At 41.3% G+C, this 14502-nt stretch overlaps 1 protein-coding gene across 1 annotated transcript in view; it reads left to right on the top strand.

Annotated features, from left to right (window-relative positions):
• fat4 (FAT atypical cadherin 4) overlaps positions 1 to 14502 on the top strand; it is a 98711-nt gene that overhangs the window by 55409 nt on the left and 28800 nt on the right. Inside the window, exons 3-6 of the mRNA XM_020594047.1 lie at positions 1270 to 1531; positions 2270 to 2617; positions 4948 to 5870; positions 7308 to 7482. Of these exons, the coding sequence (XP_020449703.1) occupies positions 1270 to 1531; positions 2270 to 2617; positions 4948 to 5870; positions 7308 to 7482 (1708 nt within the window). The remainder of the gene's footprint in view (positions 1 to 1269; positions 1532 to 2269; positions 2618 to 4947; positions 5871 to 7307; positions 7483 to 14502) is intronic.

Raw genomic sequence — 14502 nt, 5'->3', positions numbered from 1 at the left:
TAGTTTTTGTTAAAGGTGGGCCAAAATCATCACAATTAAAAGACCCAATGGCTTAAACTACTTCATTCTGTGTGTACTGAATGTATATAATACACGAGTTTCACTATTTGAGTTGAATTACTGAAATAAATGGACTTGTCCACGATATTCTAATTATTGAGCTGCACCTGTATATTGTCATATCAAATAATATTCATCAATAATCAAATCCTAAAACTTTTTTCTTAAATCAAATGACACAATCTGCTGATGTTGTTTGAACAGTTCTTTTTATCAGAGGATTTCAAAACATTTGTTTAATTAATTGTTTTTTGTCGTGCAGAAATTTACCCTAGTGAGTTTTTGTTCAAGATGCTCATCATTTCTTCAAATTCAATAAGTTGATACAAGTTGAAATAATCCTGCTGCACTGACATAGTGTCCATTTGAAAAAAATATAAATCTTTAGGGCTTAACAATAAATTACATGATATGATGGGAGATATTTTGCTGTGTGTAATGGAGGATATTAAGATTTGATTACTGATGAATATCAATAAAATTTCCTTGATATAGAATGTTCACTTTGAAGTTTGTGCTTCACCAATGAAATGTCAGAGTGTCTTGCTAATATGTTTGTGCAGAGCTGATTTTCAGACATTCAGGTCAGATGAGCATGACTGGGTATAATTCTTTTATCCTTTCCTCTTCATCTTCTGTTGATTTCTCAGTTCTAATTTGTGTTTTTAAAACCACAGTTCCTTCTTTTATACAGGGTCTTGGTGAAGAAGCTGCAGCGAAGGGTTTCATTCATGCTAGACTAGTTTGATCTGGAGTCGTGTGGTAAATAATCTGATTTCCTACCAGACAGTTGCTTTGATACTTGTAGTCATGATGCTCTTCCTCTCTGTGGCCTGAGGACGTACAGTACCTTTGAGACAAAGCCTAGTGAAGTCAAACTTACTGACCCCTTTTTTGGCTCTCAGTCCAGGGAGGCTGAGTTGGAACAATGTTCTAGAAAGTCTACTCTACAAATATTGACTTAACATTAGGTTTGTGTTGTGTTGCCTGACTTGAGCTCAGTCAGTTCAAAACAATGAACATGTAAACACCACAAACGTTGACTCCACATTTCTGCTCAATGTTAAGTTTATGGTTTTGTGCAATAAACATGTAGATTTAATTGTGCAAAATCATTTGAGTTCAGGTTACTATGGTTACTTGTATAGTAAAGAAAAGACTACATATCATCTATCACAACCTATATGTATTTCCCTGTCTTCATCTCAGGGCCCCAATGCTCTTGTGACATACACCATCATCAGTGGGGCTGATGACAGTTTTCGGATTGACCCCGAATCTGGTGATCTGATCGCCACCAAGAAACTGGACCGGGAACGCCGTTCAAAATATTCCCTTCTGGTTCGTGCAGATGATGGAAAACAGTCGTCAGACATGAGGCTGAACATCACCGTCAAGGACGTCAATGACCACACGCCCAAGTTCTCCCGGCTATCATACTCATTTGAGATCCCTGAAGACACAACATCAGGTAACATGTCGGTGTCACTCAGTAAAGCATCCAAATGTGCAATGCAAAAATCCACACATTGCAGACAAAGACTGGAAGGTTGTAGACATACGACGGAATGTTTTGTCGCCTGCAAAAGCCTTCAGACTAGAACAGCTCTGTTAAAGACATTAAGAGCTTCAAATTAATAACAGCTCATATGAGTACATTTTCTTTTTGCATTTTTAACAGTTTTTTATGTCTGTTGCAACTCTCCCAAATTCTCTGCATTTTCCTTAAGGGACAAATTAAGAGTTCAATAGGTCAAAGAGACAGTAACTGATATTTGATTTATACCAAACATTCAGCAGTCAGTAGGATTTACAACAGTCCTGACAACTGTTTGGCAGAGCTCCTTCATTCCTCACACTTTCAGCAACAAGAAAGAGACAAATATAGGACTAGAAAGGTTGGTAATCATGTAAGAAATCAAAGAAGAATGTCCAGTGAAGATGTAATTAAATTATGATCAAACAAAGGACCAATAAAAGGACCTCATCGGTAGCTTTTAGCTCAGTTATAGCAGTATCTTCATGCCTAAAACACTTAAATAAAAATGAATTTAAGAAAAGTGATTCCAAAAAAATTATTTTAGCAGCTGGTGGAACCATCACCCAGTCAGTGGTATTAATAAACAGCCCCGGTAACCCCCTGCAGATATATTAGAGTCATTTTGTTGTTTATGGCAGTGAAATCTAATTTCTCGCCTGCCTCTCACAGGCTCCATTGTGGCGGCGATCCTGGCCAGCGACTCTGACTCAGGCGTGAATGGTGAGGTCACCTACTCACTGGAGGAAGACAAGGATGAGACATTCCTCCTAAATCCTGTGACAGGGGTTTTCAACGTAACGCGTCCACTGGACTACGAGACTCAGCAGTTCTATATTCTGACAGCAAAAGCTCAGGATGGTGGGGGGCAGGCCAGCACAGTCAGAGTGTATTTCAACGTCCTGGACGTGAACGACAACCCACCCATTTTTAACAGCACCGTGTACAGCACATCTGTCTCTGAGAGTCTGCCACCTGGGTCCCATATTGTCACTGTCGGAGCCAGTGATGCTGATGATGGTACGTACTTGTGAGAGGAGGTGGAATCACTATACATAAAGGATAATTGAGCCAAAATTACCAGATTTTTAGGCTAATGTCAATGTTAATATTGTAGAGTTAAAAATCTATTAATGATGAAATGGACAATATTTGCTTCTAACATAAATATTTTGGCAGGGGACACTAAAACCTTGTCTTTTTATCCTTTGCACAATAGTTAAATTTTATCAGGAAAGTCACAGTTTGAAGTTTTATTATTATTTTATTGTTCATATTTATTTAAATTATTAAATTGAATGGTTAGGTGGCAATCTGAGATTGTCATTCATTTAATTTCATCCATTAAACAAAATCAGAAACAAAGTACAGCACTAATTTGACTCAGTACCAGATTACAGATGACTCTCGACTTATTTTTAACAGTATACTTTATTTAGAAACATTCTGCAAAACTGTTAAATCCAGATAAGCTGTATTAATGCAAAGAAGTCAGGAGACAAATATTATAAACTGTAGTTAAACCAAGTTAAATCCTAGAGATGTCTATATATTTGAAGAGAGCAGTTCTGTGAATTTGTTTTAAGCAGTAATGTACTTTGATAGTGTATAAATCAATTGAGTTGCCAAGATTCATTTGATGTAAACCTGTTCGTTTGATATGAGAGTTGGCTACACAGAGTTGGCTCTCAAACCTTATTTGGTGAACTAAGACATCCTCACCATATGATTAGGTGGATTGCAGTTACTGCTTCACAAAGGCCTAATGTGGTCGTAGTGACCTACATTCCTGGGAAATGCACTGCCTCGTTCTCAACCCGAGTTTGGCTTCTTCCTCCACTATCACATAATCTGACCATGTCGTCCCCTCAGATATATAGTTGTCGTTTTTCCCCTGTAAAAATAAAACACCACCATTGTTAGCACTTCCTCAGCCCTGACCCCCCGCGGTCACTAGACACCGTAGCCTAAACGTGGGTGGAAGTAGCACTCAGGTTTTTGATAAGGGATTACTTATGTACTGTAAATAAACGCTGGAGTGTGGGAAGGTCTCAGCACTTTCCACGTGAATACTCTGCTGAGTTGAATTACAGGCACTCAGTTTAAGCTCGTTTTAACCCCCAGCTCCGGTGGAGTCCTGCAGATTAGGCTAGATTTCAAGGCTAGAGAGATTGGTCACATTGTGGTTATGTCATTTAAATAAATGGCTCATTTGTGAGGGATTTTCCAAAAGGGCGCCTCTGTGCACTATCAGTTTAGGAAGTGGTTTGCAGTGGTGTTGCTCTTTTGATAGCAATCTGTCATACAACATGAATTAATTGTCCACACAAGGGACAAGAGTTGTAGCCACAGTTCCAGCTGTTGCATACAAACAATTTGTGGAAATGGATGCTGATAACACATATAAGTCCTAATTCAGACACATTCAGCATATTTAACAATCACAGCTGGAACAATGGATCAGTCGGAAATATTAATATTTGACCTTGGCTGTATTGTATTGTTTTATCTGTTTGTGTTTTTTTAAGTCAAGGTCACTGATTCTTTCTATTTGCCCAAATTAAACTTTGGTACCAAGCTTTTTTAATTATTAACTCAAGTAGAGTAACAAATTCCGGCCTGAGAACAAAACACAAGCTTTATATAAAATATCAATCTTTTGTCTGTCTTGTTGGTGTTGAGTGTTTTGTTTGAAGCCCCTTTATTTATCTATCTATATATCTATTTATTTATTTAACAGCAATATTAACAATGGGTCCACTGTGTTCAAGCGTCCCATCCATCCATCCATCATCTATACCACTTATTCCTGAATAGGGTCACAGGGGGCTGGAGCCAATCCCAGCTGACACTGGGTGAGAGGCAGGGTCCACCCTGGACAGGTCACCAGTCTATCACAGGGCTGACATGTAGACAAACAACCACACTTACTCCTACAGGAAATTTAGAGTCCTAGACCTAAGCTCCATGTCTTTGGACTGTGGGCGGAAGCCGGAGTACCCGGAGAGAACCCACGTAGACACACGGAGAACACTGCACAGAAAGGACCCAGGTTGGCCGGGGCTTGGACCCGAAATCTCCTTGCTGTGAGGCGACAGCGCCAACCGCTGCTCTGCTGCATCGCCTAGACAAAACTACTGTTAGATAATTTAAGAAAGGATCAGATTAGTTGATAGAATTTGATAAAAATTTTCACTAATTTTTCACTGGAATTTGTATCTAAACACATTTTCCCAGTATGGTCTTAACAGATCACTGTAAATAAAACATAAATGATTCACTTACCATTATTATAGTCTTATTATAGTGTGTGTGTGTCAACTGTTGTGTGTATGTGTTGTGTTTTCCAGGCCCAAATGCTCAGCTCCTCTACAAAATTGCATCAGGTGATCCCCAGGGCCACTTTGTCATCACCAAGGAAGGAGACCTCCAAACCAAGAACGCCCTGGACAGAGAAACCCAGTCCTTCTACAACCTGGTGATCACCGTCAACGACCTGGCTCCACCTCCCATGCCCCGCTTCACCAGCACTGCCCAGGTGTCAATTATTCTCCTGGATGTCAACGACTGCGCGCCGACCTTCACCTCCCAGAGGATGACTTACATCCAGGAGAACACGCCAGTGGACACGGTGGTGTTTACTGCCCAGGCCACAGACGCTGACAGCGGCCCCAACAGTTACGTTGAGTACTCCCTCAGAGGACCTTATGGTAATAAGTTCAGCATTGGTACAATTGATGGAGACGTCACGTTGGTCGGGGAACTCGACCGAGAGGAGCTGTCCAACTATACACTCACAGTTGTGGCTACAGACAAAGGAGAACCACCTCTGTCTTCAACCATGGATGTGACCATGATGGTACTGGACGTCAACGACAACACACCAAGCTTCTCCCAGAACATCTACGACATCGAGATCGAGGAGAACACCTTGACGGGGACTGATGTCATCCAGGTGTTTGCCAGTGATGCTGACGAGGGTACCAACGGACAGATCCGATTTTCTATCTCAGGAGGCAACACTAACTCTGATTTCAGGATTGATTCGGTCACAGGGATGATTTCAGTGGCCAAGCAGCTGGACCGTGAGGCGCGTTCATCCTATTCACTGGTGGTACAAGCCGCCGACCGTGGCAGCAGCCCCAGGGTGGACCGTGCAACAGTCAATATTGTGTTGCTGGACTTCAATGACTGCTCACCTGTATTTGAGCTCTCTCCTTACACTGTCAATGTTCAGGAGAACCTGGAGAACCTACCAAAAAGCATTCTGCAGGTCAGTATGTGGAACTTATATATTTTGTGGGGACATTCACTGAAATTTAAGCAGGTAGAACGTCATTAACATTCGCAGGCAGGACCTCCGGAGTGAAAAGAAGAATGAGAGTCCAAGACCTTAAACAAGCTAATGCTTTAACCAAATTTCTTATAACACTAACTTAATTAGGGTAGGTATGTGAGTGCTTACAGTGAACTAAGCCACTAAGCCTGGTGGGCTTATTCTACTAAATGCCATGACAAATACAGTACCTGACTGAAATGATAAAGAAATGATATATGACTGCAATTTGCTCTGCATAATTAGGGTTTTATAGGGTTTCACCAAAATATGAAACTGGGCTAAATTGCATGACGAGCCAATTAACGTTCTGACCACCTTGATGACTAAATGAGCCATATATAAAAAATGGAGTGGAAGCACTGATTTCCAATGATGGAGAAACTCTATTGCCTTTCACTTGTGTACGTTCTGAGGAAATGAGAGTCCAGCTGTGCGATAGGAAAGTGTCCAGGCATGGTGGGTTTTTAGCACAGACCTGTAGGCTAACATGGCAAAGCCGCATGCATGAAAGGAAGGCCTGGGATGCCCACAATGCATTTGGGCAAACCAGTGAGTAGTTTAGTGCTGAGGCATGAGGGGAAAATCAGATGGCTGCTACTTTAACGCTTAGAAACCACTGAATGAATGTTGGCCCTTTATCTCCACAGCAGGGTGGAAGATGCATTTATTACTTTGAGTTTTTTATTTTTGTGTAATTCCCTGAGAAAGTCTGATTAGACAAAGTGAATCAGTATTGACCTTCGTTCCCTCAGTGATTGTTGTAGAGCACCGTGATAGTGATTAACCCTTAGCGTCTTCAGTGGAAAGATGTAGCAGCTGTGTGAGTTGAGCAATATGTTCATTGCAAGAATGCTCAACTAAAAACATCCTGGAATTTAAAGATACTGCAATCCAGCTAATGTCAGCTAATCCATTTATCAATACACTGAAATGTCAGTGTCAGGTTGATCTATTTAGCCTAAGAACACAGGTGTAGCTCCAGTGATGGAAAGTAACTAAGCGCATTGATTCAATATAAATGTAAGACAAGTAGCGTTTCATTGCTTGTGGATTCAAATTTTTATTTGTAAGAATGTTTCAAAAATTATATTGTCTTGCTTTTAGTACATTCACTCAATACCTCTACTAAATGTTACAGAAGGATACATTATTCTATTTGTGTCTAATACTTTTGTTGGATACTTGGTTATTTAGAGATTCAAATTTTAAATGTCATTAAATGCTCTGCTATTTTAACTCTGGCTACCTTTACATTTCTTCTGTTTGTGCATACAGCTGTTGTTCTGCACCTGGAACTGGAAATGTTTTTTGTGCAATAGAAAACAGTCAAAAAGTCTCCATAAAGGCCCATTTCTGTGTTTTTTCTTCCAGGTTGTTGCCAGAGATGACGACCAAGGTACCAACAGTCAGCTGAGCTACATGCTCACCAGTGGGAACGACGAGGCCGTGTTCAGTCTGTCGTCCAGTGGTCAGCTGAGCCTGACCCAGACTCTGGACCGCGAGGCTCAGGGGAAATACATCCTGCTGATCACAGCCACCGACTCAGGTACAGTCACAGTGAAGTCTGGAGCTGTGAGGCCAGTCTGTGTTGAATTTCACTAAATCCTCTGTAGAAACATGTTTTGTAATCAGCCTGCAGAATCAACTGAAAAAGAATATTTTCATAAACTAGCAGCACTCTCAACAAACAGCGTTTTAACCTCATAGTGTGCAGAGCCCTCTTTTTGTGTGGCACAATGACCTAAACATTCGGGAGTTTTTAGCTTGCTAAATAGTCTTTTCAACGAGTCTGACTGAATAGCATCCTCTGTTTATTTAGACACAGCGATGGAGCTTGTTATAACCAGATAAAAGGTTAAGTTGTTATTGCATAGAGGCCAGTTAATGTGCAGTTAAGGGAGTACATGCATATCCCCGTCGCAGCCAAATCACATGCTATCCCAGTTAAGTATATGTTTCCTTGAGCTGCTCTGGCGCAGCCGTCATGGTCTGAGGGCGGTTCGGTTTCATTCCTCCACTGATCATGTGACCCTTCATAGTGCTGTGTATTTTTTGACTATGCAAGGCTTTAGTGAGAAAAGGGATAGCGCTGCAAGGACCATCTTCTTTTTTAAACATGATACATATGTTTGCCATAACTAAGGAGGCTTTGTTGTATTCATTATTTAATCTTGGAATAATTTGCATATTGGTGGGAGAGATGGTCACATTCTGAGTAACTGTTTCATTATAACAGTATATTAATCAACAACTATTCAACAGAATTACATTTTCAGATAATAGTATAAGTAGCAAAGGTTTGTTATTTTTTTTGTAGGTTTTGTTAAGATTTTCTTGCTTCATGTGCCGTTACGAGGTCTATGCCACAAGGACAGAGTTGCCCAAAAAGCGAACATACTAATTAAGATTCGATCCCTTTTTGTACGTTTCACAACGAGTCCATATTTAGAGCCCTGACAACAATTCCAAAATATTTTGACAGGACAAGGCAAGAAAGAGGATTTAGGGTAGAATATCAAAATATCAAAAACCCCATAATCATGGTAGAGGCCAAATTACCCAGAAGCATTTTCTCACATTTTTGAGGCCTCAGCTGAGACAGTGGGGGAAATGGTTCTCCCAGGCGCTATCTGGCAGGGCTTGCCGAAGGTGGATGGTGCAGACATGTCTGCATGTCTTCTGTCTACTGCGACCCATTTTCAACCGCAGACATTCTTCTTAACTTGTTAAAGTCTGCCTTTATCTTCCTGTATTGTCGTATTTGACCCGTTTTATTCCAAAATGCCAAGTAACAGAGAAAAAAGACCGAAGAGGTTTTGTCATCCTGACTCTTAAAAAGTATTATTCTGGCAGCTCCGAGCCTAAGCTATTCATTTGTTAAAAAATGATGTTTGTTCTGTGAAGCAACCCTAGACTGACTCCCACATTTTGGAGCAGGGCTGTGTGCCCATATGTAGCGCTGTAGTGATCCTTCCTCCAGTTCCAGTATTTTCAGTGAAGTAAACTTATTTATCGCAGCCTGAGCAGCGTTTCAGGAGCCTCTCTGCTGTGCTGACTAAAATCTCTCATGAAAGCAATGGAAACCAAAGAGCTCGCTGGGTGCTGGTTCTCATAATGGCTTCTGGCTCGAGGTAACAGCAGAATATGGCACACTTCCACCATTATTTGAAAAAGTGTGCACAACCCCATAAATGTGGCATCCATACAAGCTGCATGAAGGTGTTTTGGAAGGCACATTGTTGAAAGAACTGGAAGGTCAGAGCTGGGATATTTTTCTTTTTATACTATCTCTTTGTATGTTTTGTTTATGGAAAGTAGTTTACAGCATTTCTGAGTTAACTAGATGTGCAGATATCGGGAGATATTTCGGAGCTGCAGGGTCCTTGGCTGATCTTACTGCTTGGTCAACATCTGGATCAGCTGCCGGCAAATCAGATTTTGAAGTCACTGCTTAGCAACATTCAAGTTATGCCTGCTTGGTAGAATGTAAGACACTGAGGTCTCAGCAGAGGAATACTTAAAGTTCATGGCTTTAAATAGGCATCAGTTGTTGTAGAAAACATATAGCAGCTGGCCGTTTGTGAGTTCTTGCAGCTGATTAGTTAAAGAGTTTGTTAGCCTTTATTCCATTATACGTTATACATTATACATTATAAGACACTGGATCCACCTTTTTCTGTTTATACTATTCTGAGTAATGTAGCCAGAAGCTTTTTTTTAAAATTTTGTTGTCCTACATTTGTCCAGTCACGATTTATTTTGGGTCATCACCAAGAAATTTAACTTGAGTCATCAGTTAGATCAATTAGAGAGTTGTTATTATTGCATATAGGCATTGCAGTATGGATTTGCCTGGGTTAGTTTGGGTCTGGAGGATTTTTACTGTTTAATGTTTGGTGTGTGTTAGAGTTTCTGACACTGTAGATGATTTTGAAATGAAGTGTTTTTCCTCCAACATGGCATACAGTACCTTGGAGTGAGTGTGTTTTGTAAATCCTCAAACATATAACATCAAAATGAAACTAGTCACCTTAACGTTGAGAAGAAAATGTAAAGGAGATTAAACTGAGCAGAGAAACTGGTGTGTGAGCTAGTTCATGTCCATGAGTCTGTGTTTGTGCAGTGCCTGTGTCTGAACTCGCAGATACCTGCACATTAATGCACGTTTTTTTGGTTCTTGTGAGCGTTTGTGTATTTGTTTCTTTGTTTTATGTGTTTTCCTTCAAGTTTGTGCGAGTCTGTGTGTGAGCGTCCTCGAGGCGCATTGGCATGCACTGCGTTTGGTCACGTTTATTAAAGAGAAGGCACAGTAAATCCCTCAGCCCATGCCTATTATAGCAGATACGGTTGCATAGAAATCCTGTGTCTTTCACATCCCTCCAGTACATCACTCCATAGTACCACACTGTTTGTATATGGCCTTTTGGCTGGTGGGGGATGGGAACTTTTGGGGGTCTAAACGACCGCTTAGCAGATAAAGAATTTTAATGACCATGCCTATTTAAGAGCAGGATCTTTTATTCTCTAAATGGCTCCCATGAATCTGGTGTATAAACCCTCCAGTCCTTTTGATTTTTATTTAACTCTGACTTGATTAGTTGAATAACGATGTCAATCTCCTGTCTGTCGACAGGTTTTAAAGAAGAACAATGAATAAAATTTAACCTGAGCATATACCTATCAATCTCTACCCGAATGGAAATATAAAGTTAATAAGTTCTATATAAACACTGATAACACTGTGTTAAAACATGGCTAGATCACTGTCCAGCACATGCCACAATAAATCTTTAATGGAGTCCATTTCTGAGGGTTTCAGCCAGTCTGCAGTGGAGCAGCAACACAAGACGTAGCCAAATAAAACACCAGGCTCATACAGTATGTATATGCACGTGTGTGCTTTCACTCATACACTACTCCAAAGTAATATTTCACATTAATATGGCCTAATATATGAAAACTATAGCATGGTATTATAAGCAAGTTATACTATATGTTTTCCACACTGGTCATGATCTGTTGGTTTTGCTGTGTCACTATTAAATGAAAAAACACTCGCTGGACGGTCCCTAAATGCTCTGCTAAATAGGGATTTCCTTATATTCAACTACACAGCAAATACTGTAAGAGCACCATTGCACTGAAAACGCAAAAGGCAAATCACTTCTTTAAATTTCACCACAGGCAGCACTTTTCATCTGCTGACAAGCTTTCCTTGCCTGCCTGCAAACCGCCAGACGCTATCGTAACACATGGGAAAGAAATTATGCAAACGCATTCAGACGCCGCACTCCATAAATAACTTACACACCATATAACATTTTAGGTTTAATTTGACGGATGCCTCCGAGCTTGCCATATTAGAAAGACTCTTTCCACGTTACACCGGTAACACCGTTGAGTGTTCTGTTGCGATATCCCTTTCACTCTGTTGCTTGTTAACTGTGAGAAAACCTCTGTTTACTCTGTTATGTTTGGCAAACTGTGCAGTGGGACAGCTCACACCCTGCACTCAGCTCCACCGAGGCGATTCATGGCTATTGGACGGGGGCGCATTAAAAGAAGCTTTGTCGCAAAGCAACAGGTTCTCAGAGGCAGAAAAATGCCAATTTTACCTCGATGGCAGCTAGTTCTCTCCCCCTGAGTAATGATGTGTTTTATTTACGCTGTCCCTTAAGAGCACAGTCTAGCTGCAGTCCATAAAGTGTAATTAACCATTTAGCCTTAAGCTTCAGGCCACAGATGGGCTGTCTCATAAATTTACACAATCATCCATCTTTCTTAAGTCAACCAATCCTGGACTTCTCGGTTTATTAAACCTGGTTGTTTGGACACTGTGAGCAGTCAGTCATACATTGAAGGAAGAGATTATCTGATGTACCAGCAGAGACGCTCAAACATGCGCTTAGACTGAGCACCTGAGGGCAATTCGCAGCCTTTCCCAGGAGGTGGCTGCTGCTGTTTCCTTCAGATCAGCCCCCTGCAATGCCCTCGCAGCAGTGTGCACACTCAGAGCAGCTGCAGCAGTCAGAATACAGATTGCTTAATTGTCATTAACACATGTATTTGTACCCCCTCTGGTTCAGAATGTATGGCCATGGCACCTTCTTGGAAGTTAATGCGATTTGTCCGGTGGTAATGTACACTAATAAGGTGCTTGGACCCTGCCATATGTTTATGCTAGACAATGCACCCTGAGTTGAGAGGCTTACAAAGAACTGGAGGATGGAAGTGGAGGCAACAGATGGTCAGCTGGTCTAGTTTACGCTCAGGGTCCTGAAAGCTTGTTATTTTGGACAGATTCTGTGTGGCTGTTCTGTGTTCTACCCTTTTTTCCAAATGTAATCTACATTGAAACAAACATCTCAGATCTGAGCTCAGCTGCGGCAATGAAACATTAGCAGATAGAATAAAATGTCATTCCCACTGATTGTTTAACAGCCACTTTAAGTTCTTTGGGATTATTGTGAAATATCAAAAGACCAAACTATCTGTTCTGTTTTGGTTGCCACTGCCCCAGCCACGTCATTCCTGGATCTAAAGGGACTGTGCTGCATTTAATTAAATTGTAATGGTGCTTCTAGATTCAGTTAAAGCAGGGAGGAGCCCAATGCAGCCTGAGCACTTTGAGCTCCCTTTGTGTGAAACACAGTGCACTACCCCAGTGTCTTTCTACTTTATGCCACAGTGTAATGGCTGCTCAAAGGATAAAAACAGTTATTTGAATACCATCGGTCTGATGTCTTCCCAGGGAGAAAACCCTGTTTTGGAGACAGCGTTATCGCCAGGGTTTAGCTCAGATGTATCCTTTGTGGTGCCCATACCACTTCAGATCTCAGTGATTCTGGGCAAAGCCACCTTCTGGAAACATGGCACTACAAGGTCCATGCTTTTTTTTCTGCTGACTGAGAGAGCATGCTTCTCTGGACCCAAATCCCATTTCCTTCTGTGCAGTAATAATTGATATGAATCTAGATCAAATGTAAACACACATTCAGCTGGACTGTAAGCAATGAGTGGCAAAGCTATTTTCAAGCCACAGTAAAGTTACTCAGTTTATCTTGAGCTTTGAGTGATGGTGTTGATAACCTGTCGCCATGAAGTAAATACCGATGACGTGAGGCTGTAATCACCAGGTGAGTAGTGTCAGGTCATGGCAGTTTGCCTTCTGAAGTGACATGTGATTAACCCCTGAAATAAGCTTATGTTCATGGCACAAACTTCAGGCAGAGGCAAGGTAGTGCCCTGACTGCCTGATGTGTCTGGGATGGCAAGTGAGCCACAACTTACTTAATGGTAAAAAGAATGCAACTAGTTTTATTTCTCACACTAATTCTCTGCTGTGAACATGCACAAGGAGTGACTTGGATATGTTTCTGGATCTTATTTAACAATATGTTTAGTTAATTGTGATAAGCATTTACCTGCATGGTTTTATTAATTGGAACTACAGTAAAAACACAGGAATCATACTTTCAAAGTCCATGTAAAAGATGAAAACAGGAATTAAAAACAGGCTAAAAATAGGCTGAGTTGTATGCAGCCTTATAAGAAGAGTAACATTCACTGAACTAATGCAGAAAGAAGAAGAAGAAGAAAGGGTCTGGGGAAAGCATTTGACATTGGAAAAAATATTTTTCTAACCACAGTACATGGCAGCCACCAACAGGCAGCTGACTTCCTGCTGCAAGTTTCCACCAGCTTTCTTTCCATGGCAAAATGATGTCATTTGTCGTAGAGCGGTGGGCCAGAATGTGTGCTGCCAGATTTAGGTATATTTCTTCACCATACGCCCTCCCCTCATTCCCTGGCTTGAGCCGCAGTACGTGAGGCGACACCCACCTCGGCTGCAGTCGTCTAAATCACTGACCCTGACACTCTTCCCCGGGCTTAGCCAGATTTCAGCAGAGACTGTTTGGAAAAGATGCTGGCATTTTTCAGCACTCTTGGAGAGCATTCCTCTCCTGTTGAGTCACTCCCTCCAAAAAAAGACGGAGATGGGGGTTATTTTGTACATAAAAAATGTTCTGGGGTTGTTTTTCTTACTATTACAGACACGGTCTTTGGAGGAAAATAAAGAATCAGGCAAACTCAGCTGCGGTGTTGACCCTGTCATTTAGCCGCCACCATGCAACAACCTCTCACCCTAACCAAAACTATTTGAAACAACTGTCATTTACATACATTTGCATATCTGCCAAGATATTGTGTTCCTTGATGACTATATCTGTCAGCCCGTGCCATGTAACAGGATAGTTCTGAACTATTTACACATTGAACAGCAGGTTTGTGGGGAAACAGCTGCCAAGGGTTATGTGATATCACTGAGCCCCAGGAGGCTGAGAAGGCACGTCCTGGGGCTACACAGAGGCACAGAAGTGATACTCTAAAAGATGAGGAAAATGCTCTGTTTGAAGCCACGCCTGCCAGGGTGGGGTTAACACAGGGTAGGTCACACAGAGGAGCTTCAGGGAGCTTTGGGAGTATCTGAGTATAATATAGGTCTTCTCCTAGTGGCCTTGGATGCCTGTACTCTGTGCCTACTAACGGTTAGCTTGGGTAACTG

Source organism: Monopterus albus, unplaced genomic scaffold, assembly GCF_001952655.1.
Source record: "Monopterus albus unplaced genomic scaffold, M_albus_1.0 scaffold21.1, whole genome shotgun sequence".
NCBI lineage: Eukaryota > Metazoa > Chordata > Actinopteri > Synbranchiformes > Synbranchidae > Monopterus > Monopterus albus.
Note: the sequence above shows the minus strand (reverse complement) of the source record. Positions and strands in the feature narration are given on the sequence as shown.